Genomic DNA, 20,916 nt, shown 5'->3' on the forward strand with positions numbered 1-20,916 from the left:
TGTACACATGTGCGTTCTTTTCGGGCGTCCTTCTATGTACTTAAGCGGCGCGCTGCAAGTATCCAACTGCTTGTTCTTCGTGTGGCATTCCGCTTTCTTGCTATCGCACTTATTGCTGCGCCCTTGCGGCGAAACTGACTTTGTTTTTTTTTTCTTCGAGTGCAGCTCATGAAGCAAATAAATAGCATCTATTCATTTTTTCCCCTGCAGCTACTCACGAATACACAAACGTCCAGTTCAGTGACGTCAGCGTGCGCGGTGCTGTCAATGGCCTCCAGATACCAGGACCTGACGTTGTGTTGGTCAACCAGAACGTCACAATTACGGCTGAAAAAGTGTTTCTTGCTGACTGCTTAGCACGGGAGCTCCACGTGAACATCGCTCTCAATGGCATTCGTCACACTCCGGATTCGGCCTCTGGTGTGTATCAAACTGTCTGCAGTCATGGACAAATGAGAGGCAAAGAGGACATTGCAAAATGAAACGTGTGTTGCGAGGGATAACTATCTCTACCTAGCACCGCTAATTCTATGGTTGCCAAAGATGGTTTCGACCTCAAATTAAGCGTGCAAGTCGAAATCGTGCTGACATTAAGTGCAATGGCAGAAACAAGGAAACAACGCGTTTAAGTCAGGCCTAACTTGTTCGTATTTAAATTGTCCGTCGCTGTACATTTTGCCCATAACCAAAGCTATTCTTTGCAGACTGGAAGGGTCAGCTTGACATGCTGGTCAAGACGCCAGTACAGCGCATTACAGGTAAATGAAACGCGATAATCCTGTTGTGCTGTTCTTAAGCGAGCGCAAATTTACAGGGCGAAAGACATTTGCCACCTTGCACCTTGACGGACACAGCACAGTTGGAAGATTTGTCGATGGTGTGGACCTGTCGGAGTTGGCGAAATTTTTGCGCAGGCGACGCACCACCGTTATGAATGGTAAAATGCACAGTGAGTAAGCATCTGTGCGCTGCTCACTTCTGCTTCTCACTTTACTCTTAGGGACGTGGACATTCAAGGGCAAAGTTGTCTTCGAAGATAAAGTGACTGTTACCGGATTAGTCAACGATCGCAAATTGGATGACTTGTATCGCTACGCCCTCCGAATAGACACACCTGTATTTCCGAACTTCAAGAAAGTTATCTTTGCGAACAACGTGCAGGTACGCCGCAAACAAGCTTAGTGAAACATTCTTTTTTTTTTTTGTAAATTTCTCTATTGCGTACCGCGCAGGTACGAAACCTCACTTGCCCCGACATCAATGGGCTTCACATACCGTCGTCATTCGTTCTGCGGCGCGGACCAAAAGTGATGCACGGAGAAAAAGTGTTTGCCAAACTGAGGCTAGCCGGAGAAGTGGTGCTTAGAGGACTCCTCAATGGCGTCAACCTCGCTGTCTGGAAAGATTCACTTCTGACCCGCGGTAACCAGGTATGCTGATTTCAACGGCTTTATTCGTGCACGACGTGCTTGTTGTAGGCACAACGTAGTTTCAACCACTGTAAGCATAGGCGTGCGCAGGGTTCTCCAATAGGGGTAGTTTCACTGCACCCCCCCCCCCTTCGGTAGAGTCCGAAAGAAAGAGCTCTGCAATGGATGCAAAAATGAAGTGACAACGTGCTTCTCGCACAGGCTTGCAATTGGTCTCTGGGTTTCCGGGGTAAAGGTGGAAGGTAAAGTTTGCTTAGTGCAACATCAGGGGTCCTTGGTCGCCATTATCGTAAAGAAAAAACAAAAAAAACATGCGTAGCCTTTACCCTGCGCATTAAAAAATGACGTGAAATGTACGTGAAAGTAAATATATGGGGCAGAGTTGGCGCTCCCCCTTTATATGATTGGAGGGGGGGGGGCACTCCCTTACAACCCCCCCCCCCCCCCGTGCGCACACTTAGGACTGCAGGAAATATTACACCTGGATATTGGCGCAAGAAAACCAAAACAAAAAACTAAGGCCTATCTTCACACAGAGCAGTGAAAAAAATTCCGAAGCTTGCACTGAGTCGCCAAAGGCTTGAAGCTAGATGATTCTGAAGTCTAATCTGGTTGCTTCTAGGTTGCTAGGCTTTAGCTAAGTGATGCAAGGTTGTGTCCAGGTCGCTTCTCGGCGCAGAGAGGTTAGAGTTGTGCCTGACCGACTTTCTGGGGTTTGACATGGATGTCCAAACTCGGAGACAGAAACTCTCGCTGAAACCGAGCGTTCGCAGCTCCCGTAGATCTACGGGCACGTCGTCGTTCCCGTAGGGCTGCCATCGCTTCGGGGTCTTCTCGCAGCCGCCGTTGCCTTTCCCGTTCCCCATTATTCTCTCGTTGTACGCACCGCCGAAGCACTCCGCACAGATTCTTCAGCGAGGCTGAAACGTGCGGCCACGGTGTTTATCACTGAGTATCACGATGGTTTATTAGTTTTTCTCATTACTGTTTACGTCTCTTTAGAAATCTTAATTGGTGTTTGCAGCCCGTCTGTTGCCTTTATTTTTAGTGGACCAGCGGGGAGTAGTGCGATTTACCAAAATTTCTGTGGCACATACCCGTTCATGATCATGAGTTTTTGTGCACAGTTGTACACACCAAAATTCTTACGGCCGGCTTAAACAGCTTCGCTGTTAAAAATGTCCACTCCGATAATCAAGAAGTCTTAAGATGACCTATCCATCGATTGAGCTGAAGAGAAAGTTCTTTAATGAAAAACAAATTCTGCCGGCGTATATAAAGGCGCCTACGTGCCCCTCTCTATAGGGGGAAGGGATTGAAGACAGAAAGGCTCTAGGAGGAGGATGGCAGGAAAGAAAAAAATGATTGAGCTGAACCTATCTGCAAATTCAGTGTCACTTGCACTTAATTCTATTTTCGTCATTGTAGGCTGTTCGTGCTCCTAAAGTCTTCATGAGAAACTTGCACGTCAAAAACCTTGTCGTCGAAGAATCCATAAACGGTGCGGCCATTTCGGACCTTTGCCGCCTCGATGAAAACTGCTTAATCACTGCTCCTAAGGACTTCGAGACATTAAACGTAGATGGTGGCTTGACAGTCAACAATTTCATCGTGAGAAACAGAATCAACGGGGTCCGTGCAGCGGAACTTCTTCAAGACTCTATGCTCTACTCTGGTACGTATTATGAACATGCACACAACAGCCTTGCTTGCTTGCTTTTATTACAGCCATAACTTTGTCGCCTCTGTCATCTGTTTACCTTCATTTTCACAGCTCATCAAGTTGTTTCCGGGCGTAAGATTTTCACCAGCAACTTAACCGTTCCACGCCACGCTAACGTGCGAACAAACAATTTCTCTGGAGTCTCTCTTGGCGAACTTTACCTGGACGCTGTTACGCTGAAGGGGAATCAAGTTATCGCAGGGGAGAAAGTGTTCACCACCACATTAACGGCACCAAGGTTTGAATTCGAATCTCTCCTGGATGGTGTCACGCAAGAAGACGTCAACAACTGGATGCTTCAAGGAGTAGATCAAGTGATCGGTGGTGACATAGTGTTCGAAAGCAGTCTGGAAACTCTCGCGCCACTCACTGTCCGCGGCACTATAAACGAAGTTAATATAAAAGAACTTTTCAGCAAAATCGCTTTCAAGAATGAGTCGACGACGTTTTCTGGCCCAGTTAGGTTCGAGTTCCTCGGTTCTATGGCCGATGTGCATGTGACCGGCACTGTTCAAGGCATCGATATATCCGAAGAAGTTGTCGATGCCACGAAGAACGTGACAGTGTCCGGAAGGAAGTTCATGAAGAAGGGATTCAACGTTGATGGACACATGTGGGTCAGCGGACTAGTGGATTCGGTCAAGGTCGAAGAGCTCTGCAAGAAAGCGCTGACTACTTTCGGCAACCAATTTGTTGCCCCGACGACTGTGTTAGGCGACGTTACTTTCCACAGAGGTGTGCAGGTTGACGGGCTCATTGACGGAGTGGATCTGCGAGAGCTGCATTCATCTTGCGCCAAGACGAACGTCCCCTCGACGCTGCGAGGAAGCAAAAGGTTCAGGAACATCGTAATCGAAGGGGTGAGTACATTAATCAACACGCCACTCATGCTACCAAAGTTAGAACTTCTATTGGCTTACACGAATAGCTGTGGAGGCTAATGCGCATAAATTTATGCGCAACAAATTCACATTCTTTTGATTTACTCCTTCTAGTTTAGTAAGTCTAATTCACCAGATTATTTTTTCAGCCTCTGACACTAAGGGGCACACTAAACGGCTTCAACTTCGATTATCTGAAAGACCATTACATGAGCGTTTCCAGAGAGCAGATCGTCGAGACCAAGCTGAAAATGCACACTGCTCATATCCACGGTATGTCAGTGCACAGTTGCGTTTGCCTACGATTCGCCTTGAAATCATTCGCTTCGCTTCACATTTCAGGTTCTCTGCATTGTGCCAGCGTTGATGCCTCACTGGTGAATGGCTTCAACTTGCCCTTATTCGTGAGCTCCGCGTTGCGTACAACTGGTGAACAGACAATTACAGTGCCTTGCAAGTTCCACAACGCCACTTTCAATGGTAAGATAACTAGCTGCTATAGCGTAACCATTGCTGTATACGTGCCTTGCATGCACAACCTTGTCTTTATTTGGCTCTATAGCCAAATTACCAGATATTCTGTTCAGCCAGGACATGCATTCAGGCAGGCGTACGGTTCGAGCGCCGCCCAGACGACGGCGTCCGAGAAGGCTTCGTGCCGACGCAAAGACAGGAGCGTCTGAACAGGCGTGAGGTGCCAGGAAGAATGCATCTTTATTCACATCGAGCGCGCGCCTGTAAGCTCGCGCTAGCCACGCCGAAGCGACGCGCCCGGCGTTTTATTTGGACAGACCAGACATTGTACCTGGACGCATACAGCCGAATGCCTAGAATACATTTTAGTCAAATCATTTCATTCCCTCAAGTAATAGTCACCCCCTGATGTCCTAACTAGCTTTGTCTAATTCGCACATTTAAATATTTAGGCTGACCATTATTTCGTATTCGGCAGGGGACATGCATATTAACGGCAAAATCAACGGACTTGACCTTCCACAAGACGTGTTCACTAAAGTCCGCTCCAATGTGGTTTCCGGGACATTGGCGGTGACTGGGAACGCAACCATTGCTGGGGCCCTGACCATGCCGGAGTCTGCTCGCTTGCAAGGGGTGGACGTTTCTGCTTGGGCAAGGATCGCCGTATTCAACGATGGTCGCGAATACAGAATCAGTGGTGCCAAGGCGCTCCGGCATGTCCACACCGGCAACACAAAGTACAGCCCCCTGAATTGTTATTATCTGTTGTAAACCGAATATTCTAATTGTTTCAATTGGATTTTAGTGTCCAGGGCACTGTGGACGGAATCAAGGTGTCGTCCGGTGAACTGCTGATAACGTCAAAGGACCAAGTTGTAACTGGAAGAAAGACTGTACTGGGCAATGCAGCTGTACACGACCTCCGTGTCACGGGGTACCTGAACGGTGTCAACATTCATGAATTTGTCCATCAGGCCGTACGTGTTCTTGTTGAAGCGCTTGTAGACACCACTTAACTTTTTGACCTTTATTTTTCAGATGCTGAAGAGCAGGAACAACACCGTCACCGCGCCTAAACGGTTCATAAGTGGATTAAGCATTGCCACGCTCCATACGACAGGCCACATTGGAAACGTCAGCTTACGAGCTCTAAAGCAGAGCATCAGATCTGTCGGCGAAGTGGACGCACTCGCCAGACAGCTCGGACTGCAGAAGAATCAAATCGATAAACTAAATGCCGCTTTCCAAGGTATTTTTGTTGTTCTTGTGGCGCATGAATGCAAGCTTTTGAACCTGCTTCTTTTCTTCCCAGAACAAGCTGTTCTCCTCGCCTACTACGAGCAGATATTTGCCTTCACCGTGGGTCCATCCTACTCTGCTCTCTATGCGCCTTTGCGAGACTCTTCCGATATCTTCCTTATCAGTTCCCCAGCTTTTCGAAACCAGCCCTGCGGCATTCTGAAAACTTTCAAACTCCAGGCGCCCTACACGAAAGCATTCCCAGTACAACAGGCAAGTGCGAATAGTTAAAAGAACTATTTATTGGCAGCTCTACCGCTGTTGGCTAACAGCAATAAAGTTACAAAACTAAAAAAAAAAAGACAGCCTCGCTTTATTCTGTTCAGGTTGCCTACATCTGCTGCAGAAGTTTAACCCTCTCGCAAGTCATTTTAGTAGGCATTCATTTTCATTTTGCCGGAGTCTCCTCTTCAAAACGTCAATCTGTGTTTAGCCTACCAGCACGGTGTAGTTTTCTCCTTTCCTGTGGGGCCATTGAAAACCTCTGTATTGTCTCGCGACATTCTTAACTGAAATTTGCTGAAGAGCTCTCTTTATACTTGCCATTCTGCCACGACCACAGTGGCTTTTAAAAACAAAGTTCTTCCTTTGATGTGACTTGTCCGAGCATCCTGAAAAAACGTAGTCAGAACATTGGAGCCGCTTGTCGCTTCCTCCTTATGAGAGTGAGAGCTCTCAAAGAACAGATAATTCTGCCGGCGTATATAAAGGCGCCTACGTGCTACTCTGTAGAGGAAGGGGACTGAGGACAGAAAGGCGCTAGGAGGACAGGAAGAGAAAAAGAAAATATTGTGATCGTGGTATGTGCATGTCACAACGTAAGGGTGCTGATGTAAGTTACTTTACAGTTTATTAATTTGGTTAATGTCCTCGAGGAATATGAACAGAAATGTTAAAATCTGAAGTTTCTGAGACGTACGTCCAAGTATTTTATCGAGATCTAACGGTGCTTGAGAAGTTGAGCATATTCTACTTTCGAGACAAGTTTTCTTCTGAAGTTCTAATAACTTCATTTGGAGTTCTGGAGGAGTTCTGATAATTTCATATGCATCAGTGAACTCTCCCAAGATTAGGCCATATAATTTCGTGTGAGGAGCATGGAAATACCCGAGAGCATTGTGAACGGAAGCCCTAATCTTCCACGGCGACGTCTCCATGGCTATTGTTTTCTGCAGGCGCCACAGTATTCAGTAATCACTAGCTGATGGGATGGGCAAGAGACTGAAGCCAAAGTTCGGTTTGATAAAGCTACACGTAGGCTTCCGCAACTTAAGCGTTAAGGTCGCCTTTTTTTTTTTTAAGCATTACGGTAATGCCGTACCATTTTCGCTACAGTACTACCCTTCCCTCTTAGCATATAACATCGTCATAGGCGTGCCCAGTCCCCCCCCCCCCTTTTTTTGGGAGGGGGGCAAAGTTTTACGGACCCCCCCCCCCCCCCCCCTTCACACGTTTTTATTAGTAGTCCAAAAGACATGCTTCACAAAGTATGAAAAAAAATGAAAATTAAGTGATGACATGCTTCTCAAAATGGCCTGCCCTTGGTTCCTGGCTTTCCGGGAGTAAAGATTAGAAGTAAACAGTTCTTGGGATGCAACATCCGGTGACTTCGGCCGCGATTATCGTTCAAAACCTGCGTGGCCATAACCCTGCTCTTGAAACAATGACGCGACAGGTCCGACTGAGTAAACGTATGGGGCACACTTGCCCCCCCCCCCCTCCACTCGTGCGCACGTCTATGACCATGATACGAAAACGTTTCAGCTGCGCGAGTTACTCGATGCGTAGTGCGACGTGCTGAGATGAAATTGGCTAATACATGTATTGCAGACTAAAGTAGCTACGTGCCGACCACAGTGCTACGGCATTACCATACTTACCGTTTAAGGTAAACTGGCACTGCTATGGCATCCTCTTATCTACTAGACTCCGAATGTTCAGAGAATGCGCAGATTTTCGTTACGGCCTAAATGTAGCAGTTTGCTTCGATTTACATAGAAATTTTCATTACATATGAACTGCAGTATCTAATGGAGCTGCCCTTGTGCGGCAAAATTGTTTATAAAAAGAAACCATGGTCCACGTATCTGTTTATTGCCGGCTATTAAAGGTCGCCTGTATTTGCCAAATTCATAATTAACAATGCACTGCTTCAACGGTTATACCCGTTGTCATCTTTAAATCAAGGTACATTTTACACCCTGTATCATACTTCCTTATTGTATAAATGATAAGGATTGAAAGATCGGTTGAAATAGTGAGAGTAATATCGAATTGCGTTTCCTTTTTGTGGATGCGCAGGATACTACAGTTGCACAGGGCGCTTCACTTCATCTCCTGTCCACTCCAGCAGCAGATTACATCGTTGTTGTCAATGCAAACGCTGCCGCTGCGTGTTCCAAGCAAGTGCCTATTCGAGGTGTCCAAGGTAAGACAAGGTCACCTATCGATCTACAGGGTGTATTTTTTAATATAAAAATGCTATGGCAGCCAGGCACCTGCCGCCTTTGCATAGGAACTCTACGTCGAGGCGGAAATGCTTTGACACACTTCAGCTTGCATGAGTAATTCAAACTCGTCAGTTAACTTGTTCACTTAACCCTTACAAAAATGCTTATAGAGGTTTAATTAAGGCTAAATTGACTTTTCTCTATAGGATGTATTGTGTTTAAATTGAGCGCCAATTGACTTTTTCTATGGAGTTACACAAGGATATTGGCCACCGTGTTTCTATTGAAAATCATATTTTGCGTGTCAATTTAGCGTCTTTTGTGAGCGCCAATTGAGCGCCAATTGACTTTTTCTATTGAGTTACACAAGGATATTGGCCACCGTGTTTCTATTGAAAATCATATTTTGCATGTCAATTTAGCGTCTTTTGTGCGAGTCAAAAGGAGCTATTGACCAGCTATTGACTGTGTGTACTCAGTTTCAATTGAAACAGTTTAGGGGAGTGTATATTCAACCCTTATTGTGTTCAGTAAAAAGCATCTGGTATGCAAGCGCGTTACGCAATTGTGAAAAATGGTGGCTGAGTTCCTCCGCGTTTAGGAACGTAGGCTATTTGCGACATTTCTTGAAAACTAGCCACTTAAATGTTATGTTTTAGAAGTGGTACCCAATAATATACATTACATGCTATCAGTGTATTTTTTAGGCATTTGCTAGCCATAAGGCTGATCATTCGAATTTACTGTGCCGAACATGAAAGCAATTCTGCATGCCGCCTTCAATGCTTTGCCCTAGCGAGTTTTTCCTGGCGTGCGCTGATGTTTCAATGGTTCAATCCTACGAACAAGGTAAAAACTGGGAGAGAAGTCGCAAATTAGTACACGGGCCCACTATTCACATGAACGACACCATACACGAACATGTACAGTGATGCCGATGTTGTGATTTCTTCATCTTGTAAGCTGCAGCTGACCTTCGGTGTTCTGTAAAGTGTTCAAGCCAAAATGGAAAACACAGATCTGTTAACATCTATATTTATTTTTATGAAAACTCCAATAGAGACGAATGCCATCATTTAGTTGGCGTTGCGCCTGTTTCCGAATAACCAGGGCGAAGCCTGCCTGTAAGATATACAAAAAAAAGAGAGAAAATGTTGTCATAAAAAATGAAATAGGTAGAAGAGGACGGTTTAATAATGTAAACCACAATAGTTACGTAGTAGCATACTGATAAAACATCCAACGCACAATACTTTTTTTCAGGTTTCATAACTTTCGAATAGAACGTACGAAGGCAGTGAAAATGATAAAATTACCTTCAAAGATAATCAACAGATGCACGTGGTTTGGAGATCCAGCAAATACAGAAAATGTTGATCGCACATCAAGGTGACGGTGTGTCTCTGCAGCTTTGCAGAAAGGAAGCCACGATGGACTCGTCCATTTTGCCGCAGGAAAGTTGCGATGCTGGGTCTGATGAACAACCGTTCCGCCGAAACAAACTTCCATGTACGGCCACAATTGCAGCACATGAGCGAAGTAGCTTCTTCGCACTTTCGCTGATAGCCTGTGTAAATCGCGGTACTCGCTGTCCACGAAATCAGAGCAAGAGAGATCGCAAGTGCCGAACACGACCACACTCGCGACGCTGGTGAGCAATTCTGAAGAAGAAAGTGCGGCGCGGAGGGATACACAAGAGCTAAAGTGACCGTCAGAAATTTACACGGGTGTAACTCCCAATAAATTCTGCGAAGCTTATTTGTGAACTAAATTTCAAGTATTCATGGCGCAATATTAGCACCCTATAAAATACAGATTGATCTTTTCCCGCGTTATTTTCTTGATCGCAACAGTAGACGGGCCTCCTTGCACCCTGTGCAGTGGAAGTTTCCGACATGCGTTCTCCGAATTCTTCACCCCTCATGGTCCCCGCCACGTGCAAAGAATACCGCCCGCGACTTACCAGACAGGCGAGTTTCGGAACAATAGGGCGCGCCTTTTCCCCCCACGGGGAGAGCGGCTTAAAAATGCACGACCATTGAAGGACGCGTTCGTCGAATCCGCAGTCCTTTCGCGTAAGCCGGCTACCACGACGTGCTCGATCCACATTTTTATCGTACTTCTCATGAATAAATAGTAATAAAATAATAATAATAAGGACACTACTTGTCAAAGCATTGAATACACATTCCGATAAACATTGTATCAACGGTATTTTTGCTAATCTCGGAAGGCAAACTTTTAGCGCATCATTGAAGCAAATGCAAGTGTCGCACTTGACCGCGACACGATCCGTCATAGCGGGTCATATGGCTACGCATGTTTTTTGACAATTCATGGTGAGAAAAACCTTTGATCTTGCATTCAAAGAACTGTTAACTTCCCCTTTACCCCGCCGACAGCCGCGGGGACCAGCAGCATCGATCTTGCGACCTTCGATCAAAGCACCTAGCTCGCTTAATTTTCATTTTTTCGTTGCTTTTTAGTACTCAACAACGAAGAAGAAAGGGGGGCGGCCGGGAGGGAGGCCCTGCGGTGAAACTTGGCCCTGTACCTAAGGAGATGCCCTGCACATGCGTGCTTCATGGTGCTTTTGTAGCTATATAGAACATCATTATATATAAACAAGAAAACTAATTCCAGGTACATTGGGACATTACACCTGTGTGATGCAAAAAAAAAGTAAAATGCCATATCGCAAGCTAGAGAAGCATAAAACATAAAAGACTTGAGGTAGCACTGCATGCTATATTGAGAGGGCTCAGTAGCCGGTCAATAATGCATACGTTGAGTTCGAGTCAATTGGCACTTAGTTGTTTGAAAGACAATTTAATGCGTATAGAGTGTGAGTAAATTGGCGCTTAGATTTTTTAAAGTCAATTAAATGCGTAAAGAGTGTGAGTCAATTGGCACTTAGTTTTTTTAAAGCCAATTAAATGCGTATAGAGTGTGAGTCAATTGGCACTTAGTTTTTTGAAAGTCAATTAAATGCATATACAGTGCGGGTCAATTGACACTTAGTTTATTGAAAGTCAATTTAACGCGTATACAGTGTGGGTCAATTGACACTTAGTTTTTTGAAAGTCAATTTAATGCGTATAGAGTGTGAGTAAATTGGCGCTTTCTTACCTTTAGTCAATTGAATCTGTACCGAGCTGACCCAATAGACAATGCGGTTGAATTGACCTGCAATTGACTCAATACATGCTCGGTTCCAGGTCAATTAAAACTCAATCTGCATTTTTGTAAGGGAAAGGTAGTTGTTATATGAAAAAGTCGAACTACCCCTCCCCCTAAAAAAATGAAAAAAAAAACACGCGTAGTTTGATATTAATCATCGAAACTGAAGGCCCCGATGCAGGCGATATCGAAATTTATCGCGCTGGGCGCGCAGGAAATGCCGCCGCTGTGTTAGTCAGACAGGAACTTCACATGACCAAGTTTGAAAAAAAAAAAAGGCGCGTAGCAGCTGAATCTAGTCGGGAGAAACTGCAAGTGTTCTAAAATAAACAAATTAACCGCTCATTCATCGCGTGTGATGTTTCGTGTTTATCGGATTTTTTCGTGCTGTGCACAAGAAAAGGGCAATTTCCACTTTTTTTTTTTTCACTGCGAAGCTTATCTGCGACAGGAAGCCACTGTGGCGCTTCTTGTAGACAAGCGGAAGCGTTGTTTGCGCTTACTTAGAGTATAAGAGATAAACAGATAAGCATTACGCACAGAATAAGCGGTCCACTTGTGTAGTTGAAACTACTTGCCGTTTTTCCTGACCAGATTCTGCTACGACGATCAGCAACCCTTTAGGCACCACTGTAGTCGACGCGCCTGGTAAGCTCACGATATGCGCACAGCTGGCCGATTTGCAAAGACGTCGATCCCCCTCTCGTAACGCTTGGGTAAAAACCAGCAAATGCGGGATAGGCAGCTGCTCGCCGACTGATTAGCATGAAGTATATTCCCGTGATGTGTGGGGTCTGCCGGAATATTTTAACTGGCTCTCGAACCACTGACAGAATTGACGGCAACGGCGCGGATGAAGCAATATTACAAAGAAGGATCGATGCGTCTCTAGTGGACATATGCTGCGCGATAACATTACTCACTCGTTTGCCGCATCGGTTTTTCAAAAATGGACTTCAGCAGGCATCGTAAACTGTATTGCCTAAACAATTACACGACACTTGCTCTGCAACATGGACTCTCGTTGAAAAACTTCACCTTGTCGCATGTGGTTGGGCATCCTTCGTATGGTAGCTATTTTTTCCTCGTTGGAGTGACAGTCGACATGAATGTCCTGCTCTCATCCGCAGAAGCCGCGAGTGCAATGTGCCACTCTTCCATCATACCGTACGAGTCTCGTGTTCTCACGGGACGAGTAACACTTGCACGTTCTGCTACAGTTACTTTTTCCAGCACCTATCAGCGAGTTCTTTATTTTCGTCACGCACTTCAATACATTTCTTTCAGGTGCTGGTTACAGCTCTCTAGAGATCTTCATGTGGAATCCAGTGACCAGGTCTCTCGGCCTGTACCAAGTCCTCAGGATGAACGCCCTGAAGAGTGTATCCCCTTTCAACTACGAAGCGCTAGGGTGCCTAGCAGTATCCGCTGATGGATACTTGAAGATCGCCTGTGTACATGACACCGCGAAGGGATTCGTCCTTCACCAGAACTTGCCCATGCACTATAGCCACGAGGTAAACCGGAAGCTCTGTACTGTCCAGTTTTGGCATTACAATTCTATAATTGTACTCGAAATATCTGGAACAAGCTCGCTTTATGATCGGCAGCTCTTTTTCTCCCCACAATTAAATCGCGCAAATATTTTTATAATGCTTTAATTTGAAAAGATAATCGTGCAACAATGTTGGCCTGCAAAACATCATTTGGTCAACTTCTTTTAAATGCATAATGTTCAAGATAGCGGCGCCTAGTTTTTGCAGCTATTGTTGCATTGCTCTTGTGAAGAGATGTATCCTGGATAACCTGCGGGGCTCCAAATTTCTAAAATCTCGTTAAAACAACTGTGGTGTACACCTCTATCGGAATACCTATGGTAACATTTCTACATCGCTTTCAGTTTCCATCCGCGCTCAATTATCTTACGACAGGCGTTCAGTCTTCGGGTGCAATCTTGAATTTTTGCTTGATATGCGCATTGCAAAGCCTAGGGAAAATTGGGCACCCGATCGGAAAGCTACTCGCAAGCAGATATTGTGGCGCTCAGTCTTTAATTTCTCTTATTGCACCACTCTTGTGTTTAGCTGCCTTTCGACGTAGCAATGCAAATTGACCTGATACTCGTTCTACATAAACAATTTTTGCTGACTTTCAGTCAACATGTTCTTATATATCGAAATACAAATATCAAAATTTACGCTCCATTACTGAAAGCCTCTGCAGTTTTCCATCTCCCGGATGTGTGCCGCATATTTAACTTCAATGTGTGAATCTGCGCGTAAGCGTTATTGGGGAAAAAAAAAATCTCCACGCAGGTTTCGGCCCACGTTTGTCCCAAAGATGGCTCTGTGCTGATCGCAGTCTCGGCCAAGCAGTCTGGCCAGTTCGACCGTGTCTTCGCGTACCGTTGGTCCCGGCACGGCCTCCAGAAAATGGCCAACATCGCTGCAGTCTCCGTCGGCTCTGTGGCTGTGATTGGAAACCCGGATGCTTGCCTTGTAGTCGTCGGTCAGCGAAGTGTGGCGGGCGCGGACACGCCCACGTCGCTATACAGGTACTTTGTATTATTTACTGTCTGCCCCTTCCACGTTTCGCAACCTCCTCATAAACAGCATCTACTGCATTGTACTTTCGGTTTCTCTGTTACGACGTAATGTTCTAAGTATACAGTCAGCTCCTTAGCGTTTTCGTAGAGCTTCATGCCAGGAGAAGCACTTTATCATCTTTTCTTAACGAGCAACCCATCGACAGCTGTAAGCTACATGCACATTTTCAAAGGGCAAAAAGGGACGCCTACGAATCAGAAGGTCGACAGATAAACCGTACCACGCTGTGTCGGATATAGTATAACGGCCATGTAATTCTTGAATACGTACACAAAGTGACGTGCTGTGAAATGCACGGCACAAGCCGTTCTTCAGAAACCATAGCGGACTAAACAAACACAAGGCAAGAACAGGACGAGCGCTTATTCAGCCTCAACTTTTTCAACCATTCAGCCTCCAACACCGCAAGCTAGCAAACCGAACGTCGCTGGATCGAATCCCGGCCGCGGTGGTTGCATTTTCGATGGAGGCGAAAATGTTTGAGGCTCGTGTACTTAGATTTAGGTGCACGCTAAAGAACCCCAGGTGGGTGAAATTTCCGGAGCCCTCCACGATGGCGTCCCTCAGAATCATATCGTGGTTTTGGGACGTTAAACCCCACGTATTACATAACTTAGCAAACTAGCACCTAACGTTGCTGTAGACTTGTGGCGTCCCACGAAATCTGTGGTTGACACCCTCCCTATTTTCATTCCCTAACAACCTTTTCATTGCGTAGGGTCTAAAATCGCGCGTGCGTCTAACAGTCTTGGCTTTACTGCACTACTATCTCTCGCATTGCTAAAGGAATTTTACTTTCATAATATCTTAACTGGGACACTGCAAGCTGCCGAATACTGCACCAGCCAGCTGCCACTTCATCACGTTTGTCTTCAAGCTTTACGTACTCTTCAACAGGACATTGATACAGCCGATTCTGGTATAGCGCAGGTTTACTCAACCCGCTTAATGTTTCCGCCCATGCCGGCGAATGGATAGCTTCAGCTATCCGCGGGCGGACAGGTTAAATTTGGCGACGTGAACAGTTCACTTGTGTCAATATATCGCACTACATGACCTGAGTGTTCCTCCAAAGCATTTCTGTTGCTTCAAGATGTTCACTTCTATTAACTGCGTGTCCTGTTCTTTGCTCGTAGCTGTTGTAACTGGCGCGTTTGTGTCGTGGATTGTTACCACCTTCCCCGATTGACAATCTATTACTAGAGGCCGGATTTTTAGGCACTCAAAAAGCTTGTTTTAGGCGTCAAAAATAGGCAGGCAAAACAACGTTTTAGGCTTCCAAAATAGTAAATACAGGCGCAATAAATATTCACATTAATGCAAATAATTTGAAACGAAGACGTGCGTGAGCTTGTGGGAATCGAGCGCGCCCACCCCTTTGGCGCCTCGCTCCCCAGCTAGCGCGTGTGTTGGGCTCGCGCGGCTCGAGCGCCGGGGACCGCCGTTAATTGGCAGTATGGCGACCACGGCGGCAGCGCCAGGCCTCTTTGTCTGGTGCGAGCCATGCGTCGGCTTCCCGGCGCGCGAGCACGCGTCCGGGCATGCCTCGACATGCTCACATGCTCACGCCACCAAGCTAGCTTACGTCACTGCGCAACGCCTGTTCTCATTGGCCGCCAGTGACAACCCCCTTCCCCCTTGAGCTCACTTCTGTCTGGCGCGGGCTTGCCCGCGTGAGATGCTCTCAGGCTAGCACGAGAGGTTGACGCGCTGCTTTAGCAGGCGGCTTCTCGTTCGTGTGCTCGACTGCTGCCCTTTGTGTGATAGTCGTAGCGCCGCTGGCAAGCGTACTCGATCGGTCTTGCGGAGTTCCCCTTACGGCCTGCAAGCCCGTGACTGTCGTACTGTGCTGCATCTTGGGTTAATAAACCCGTGTTGTTTGTTGACATCCTGCCTCGAGTGCCTTTTCTGCGCCGTGCCGGAGTCGACGAACCCGGCCGTAGCGTCTTTGTTCGCTGTGGCAGTGGAGAACGTCGCGTCCCTTCACGGTCGCCTCGTAGGGTAAGCTTTGTGCTAAACCTATCTCCACAAGCTCTATCTACAAAAGGAAAACAAATGTTGTTGCTTGAGATGGCACAAAGGCGTTAAACAGTTGAACATAGCGGTGCAATGTGCTGTGTCCCGCACGGTTCGCAGAACACGGTCTCTCCCGTGTTCTGCACGGTGAGTCAAGATTCCACTGTCGAATCAACACACACCTGGGTGTCTTCTCGGCATGACTGAGAAGGGCAGAGCACGAGCAGATAGCCAGATCGCTAAACACCAGAACTTCCAGAAGGGAGGGATTCCTCCTATTGGCCGGGTCGAATCGCGTAGAGGCAGTTTCTACCCTGCCAGTAAATCACTGGCGTAGCCATGGGGTAGAGGGGGGGGGGGTTTCAACACCCCCTCCCCCCCGAAACGTTTCAGTTTTGCATGTGTATATATGCACGCGTGCATACAAGCGCACTCACGAACATGCATAGAGCATGGTTGAAACCACCCCCCTCCCTTCCGAAAAAAATTTCTGGCTGTGCTAATGCAGTGAACACCTTACAAATTAACTTACAAAAACAAAAGCCGCGTGCACATCACATTTTCCTTTCTTTTTTTGCTCTTCACTCTTTCTGCTGACGGCTCTCCACGGACTCGCCAACCGCGTACGCCATGTCTCTGCGGCGGCGAATGTGCGTGTCCCACTTCACGGCTGCTAGCAGTTGTTTCCGGGAGTTGGTTGAACTACAGGACTAGGTTGAATCCCATAGTTCCGAACAGTCGGTGCTTCACGGTAGCATGAATAACGGTCTCAAACTGCTTCCGGGAGCGCAACTTGAGGCTAAATAGTGTTAATACAAGCGCCAGTTTTGAGAATAGGCATTTGTGAGCATTTACGCACAAACGCCAAACATAGGCATTTATAGACACCATAAAAGCCATTCTTAACCTCTAATTCATGCTCATATATAAAAATGGCACGATAGGAGCGCAAGGAACAAAATTGGCATTTGCCTAAAATCTGGTCTCTGTTGACTACCTTGCAGGGTTGTTGCACGATAATCAACCTTGCAAGTGAGCAAGTCAACCTGTTCAGGCTGCCTCACCGGTCCTCGGGTGTGGCATACATCTGTAGCCGCGGTTTTACTCTTCATAGTTAGTTTGTTTTTTCTTACCTTAGCGCAGTTATTTTTAGCGCAATCGTTCAGCGTGCATAGTGACTACCATCGCTTTAGTTAGCTTTATCACCTTCAGAGCAGACATGTTCGCAGTGTAGCTTCGTCACACCGAAGCTTCGGTCATAGCTTCATCACTCCCTTCACTCACTAAGGGTTGGTGAAGGGACTAGACAGACAAGAAATTCGAGAAACAGACAAGCAGATCATTCGCTGCTGCTCTCAACACAGGACGCTTGTCGGTGCTTCAGCAATTCATGTGAAGTCGGAGAAGCGCTACTTTAGGGATCTTTCCTTCCACTGAATGACTGACGCTGCCTCGACTCCGAAAGAAAGGGCAGTGTAAGGCCAAACTTCAACAAAACACAACCCGGCTCTTGCCTTGTTCAGACAGGTTTTACTCGCGATCATTGTGCAGCTTTGGGTCGGAAATTGAAATGAGACATGTTTAACCGATCGTTTCATTTTAGTAAGTGCCAGTGAAAGCGTGTATCGTCCGCTTTTTTTTTCTGCATCCAGCTACATGCCCGGCCACCACCAGGAGATGCTGGAAGTGCAGAGGTTGTTCGCGGGTGACGTGCAATCCATCAGCTGGTTGCCGACGCCAGACGGCCGTACGAGCCTAATGTTCGTGCGCTCCAGCGGAGCGGGAAAGAATCTCAAGGTGTACGCGTTCAAAGGAGCTTCCGGTTTTCTCGAGCAACAGTCTCTTCACGTCGATGGTACTGTACCGTTTAATATGTCCAATAAGCATGGTTTCCCCTCCGCCGCGTCGGACGCCGAATCGCATGAAAAATCGTACCGTCTGTCTCGCCCTTTACGCATTACGTCCTATAACCAATGGATGTCCGACAAACGGCCGGAAGGGGGAGATGGAAGCTTGCGATAAAAAAATCCGTAAACAGTGGGTGAGTGCTCGAGCCAACCTTTAGAGAAGTGCACTTGTCGAAACGTCGGCTGGAGCACCCACCCACTGTTTACTGATTTTTTAAATCATAACCAATTAATTTGTATTTGCTGTAAGGGCTCTGTCAAAAGTATAATGGCTTCGTAAACAGCCAGCTTGACTACAGGCCGCTCATTGGAGTTTCTGAGGTGTGCCATAAGTTAAAAACTCCTTGGGGAATTCAAAGCTCTCGTACGCACCATCCAGAGGTGTCCGGAGTGTCGGGAGCACCACGTCGACAGTCTCACAGCCCAAGGACTTGCATGAGGAAATCGCGAGTAATTTTGACAAAGGCTCTGCATTTTCGTTAGCAGGCTGACCAGTGCTTCCATTACTAGTGGTGTCAAGTTTCGCGCTTCAAAGTCTTGGCCAACGTGTTTCGCGGATATAATGGCATTATAATCTTTCTTATCCGTACTCTAACCATGCCTCTGAACGACCCAAGTACCCTACCTGAATTTAGTTTTGTTTATGCTGTATCTTCCATACAGTAAACCTAGCGGTTTGCCTGTCGTAGCAGCTAAGTTTGATGGTGTTTTCGCGTTACATCTCGTAGCATAATTTGCGTTCTTTCTGAAGACAATCTCTTCATTGACCTTTCACCCGAATTTTGTAACGTGGTACGATGTCGGATTTCTGACAAAATACTAAACTCTCAGGGGCAGTACAGTAAATCTGTCACGTGACTTCAACTACCGTTCTTGCTTGAACACCACTTGCACCAGAGCGTCTGCATATTATTTGCATCTCATTCATTGTATACAAATAAATCAAGGGTCACATTCGGTAATATTACAGCTTTTTTAGCTGTATTATGCTAAGTGTCGCGTTGTTCTGGCTCAGGTTGGATAACGATGGCTGAATTATTGCTAGTTGTCTCATGTAGGCTAGCTATTGTTATAGCACTAACATTCTCTTCACTCACGATGAACTGTTTCAGTTGCCTCCTGCAATTTTTTTTTTTTTCAGAATCCTTCCAGGAGGTACGGACATTCCGAAGGCCCGATGGCCTACACTTCATCACGCTGTCAAACAGCCGGGAAGAGCCTTCGGCAGTTATCCTAGCCTCCAAGGTCAAGGGAACGCCCTACATCCATCCTTAGGCGACAGTTTGTTCAGGGTTTTTCTTAACATTTTTACCAATTCTTGCGTCTTACTCATCTACACTTGTTATCCGGTTCATAGAACTGTAACGACGACATAATACAATAAACTTTTACGTTTTTACAACGCCTTTATCCTGTTCATTGTCCTGCCTTCACGCAACTTGCCGCGTATGGCACGTCGTGCGATAGCTGTCCGCCTTACGTTGCAAAAATTTGCCTTTCATTCATTTCCTTCCTCCTCCTGCACTGTTAAAAAAAACATTGTTCTCCTGCAGAAGATTGGCGTAATTTTCGCTGAAGTAAACAGCGTCACTACAGAGTTCTTGGTACCAGGAAAAAAAACCTGCTTATTTCAACACTGCTCTCAAGCATGTGTACTGTAGCACATTAGTGTTAAAGTATTTTTTTCGGAAAGCTTCGATACATTTCGCGGTCATGTTTCGTTAAGTGTCTACAATGCATCAACAGAGCATGCCTAACCATCAAACCGCAGTAGACTAGTTTTTTTCTCGTTCATTGTGCAATGTGATTTACTACGGGAGTTTACAACGTCAGCCTGACTATACGGCCACTGCAGGGCGAATGCCTCTGCGATGTTTCGCCGATAAAACCGGTCCACGGTGCTTGATTGCGGCCACGTTATCCCCGCAAACTTCTTAATCTGCCCACCCAACTTTCTGTCTCCCCCTCGCACGTTTGCCTTCTCTTGGAATCTCTACCAATACCAGAATCCAATCTGTTACCTCCCAACTGCCTGATTTACGACAGCGCTTTGCAAACGCGTCGCGCGCTAATAGGACGCTTCAGCTCTTCCCAGTCTTCTGCCTCTATGCTACGCGGTAAAACCTTGAGGGTACAGTAATTAAATTAATCGCTTAGTTAAATGGCAACTCGAGTGTATGTGCGTGTTTGACCCTGTTTCCTGCATTCACGACACAGGCGTTTAGTGTTCTACTTTTTCGTGCGAAGCAATGAACCAGATCTACGGCATGCGTACGTCCATGCGTTTCCACAAAACCCACTAACGCAACTCTTTTGCAGAGGCACATCGTGTCCTATTTCTTTCTTTCAATTGAATTGCGTCCCAGATTTAGTCTAGCGGCAACGCCTTTTTGCAGCGACTAGAATTATGCATTTTCGTGTGGATTTTGCTGCACTACATGAATAACTCAATCCTGGTTAATTAAATGAGACAACGTTGTTGGCCGGTGACATTTTTAGTATTTTTTAATAGTGCGAGAACAAGTCAGCTGCACACAGTCTCGTGAAATTGACTACGTTCCCTTACCTTAAACTCTGTCACGCGTCAACGCATAAATACTCTCGTAGTGGGCCAAGTAGTGTCCAGTCTAATAGGTGAGTGTGCGCAATAACAAGAGAAGACTCGTGGGACGTCTACCGTTAAGAAAGCTACTATGCCCGGAATAGGTGTTCCATCTTGACATACTACGTGGAAAGTCATTCGTTTAGCTGTCACTGCTCTTCCCACAGATGTAAGTCCTTGTAATATTCGTGCGTTTCTGCCGCAGTACACGCTTCTGGAGACTTCATTCACAAGCCGATCTCACTGAAATGCCGTTAATCGGCACGGACTAGCACCTTGTTTGTTTGCTTGACATCTGAAAGTCTCCAGACGCCGATGCGGTTGAATTTTGCCTCACGTCTGTCT

At 46.3% G+C, this 20,916-nt stretch overlaps 2 protein-coding genes across 2 annotated transcripts in view; both read left to right on the forward strand.

Annotated features, from left to right (window-relative positions):
- The window catches only part of LOC119381071 (uncharacterized), a 36,799-nt gene extending 30,747 nt beyond the window's left edge, over nucleotides 1-6,052 (forward strand). Inside the window, exons 6-18 of the mRNA XM_037649061.2 lie at nucleotides 211-420; nucleotides 705-758; nucleotides 815-937; nucleotides 1,001-1,161; nucleotides 1,233-1,430; nucleotides 2,859-3,105; nucleotides 3,205-4,013; nucleotides 4,184-4,307; nucleotides 4,377-4,514; nucleotides 4,987-5,248; nucleotides 5,317-5,488; nucleotides 5,550-5,760; nucleotides 5,824-6,052. Coding sequence (XP_037504989.2) covers nucleotides 211-420; nucleotides 705-758; nucleotides 815-937; nucleotides 1,001-1,161; nucleotides 1,233-1,430; nucleotides 2,859-3,105; nucleotides 3,205-4,013; nucleotides 4,184-4,307; nucleotides 4,377-4,514; nucleotides 4,987-5,248; nucleotides 5,317-5,488; nucleotides 5,550-5,760; nucleotides 5,824-6,041 — 2,927 coding nt within the window. The 3' untranslated portion in view covers nucleotides 6,042-6,052. The remainder of the gene's footprint in view (nucleotides 1-210; nucleotides 421-704; nucleotides 759-814; nucleotides 938-1,000; nucleotides 1,162-1,232; nucleotides 1,431-2,858; nucleotides 3,106-3,204; nucleotides 4,014-4,183; nucleotides 4,308-4,376; nucleotides 4,515-4,986; nucleotides 5,249-5,316; nucleotides 5,489-5,549; nucleotides 5,761-5,823) is intronic.
- A 551-nt stretch (nucleotides 6,053-6,603) lies between these two features.
- LOC125757111 (uncharacterized) lies at nucleotides 6,604-19,377 on the forward strand. Its single transcript, XM_049412217.1, has 6 exons — nucleotides 6,604-6,642; nucleotides 8,112-8,238; nucleotides 12,728-12,957; nucleotides 13,756-13,994; nucleotides 17,715-17,917; nucleotides 19,111-19,377. Exons 1-6 carry the CDS (start codon nucleotides 6,613-6,615, stop codon nucleotides 19,242-19,244), a joined length of 963 nt encoding a protein of 320 aa, XP_049268174.1. The 5' UTR covers nucleotides 6,604-6,612; the 3' UTR covers nucleotides 19,245-19,377.
- Nucleotides 19,378-20,916: the final 1,539 nt, after the last annotated feature.

The sequence above is a fragment of the Rhipicephalus sanguineus genome, chromosome 2, assembly GCF_013339695.2.
Source record: "Rhipicephalus sanguineus isolate Rsan-2018 chromosome 2, BIME_Rsan_1.4, whole genome shotgun sequence".
NCBI classification, from domain to species: Eukaryota; Metazoa; Arthropoda; class Arachnida; order Ixodida; family Ixodidae; genus Rhipicephalus; species Rhipicephalus sanguineus.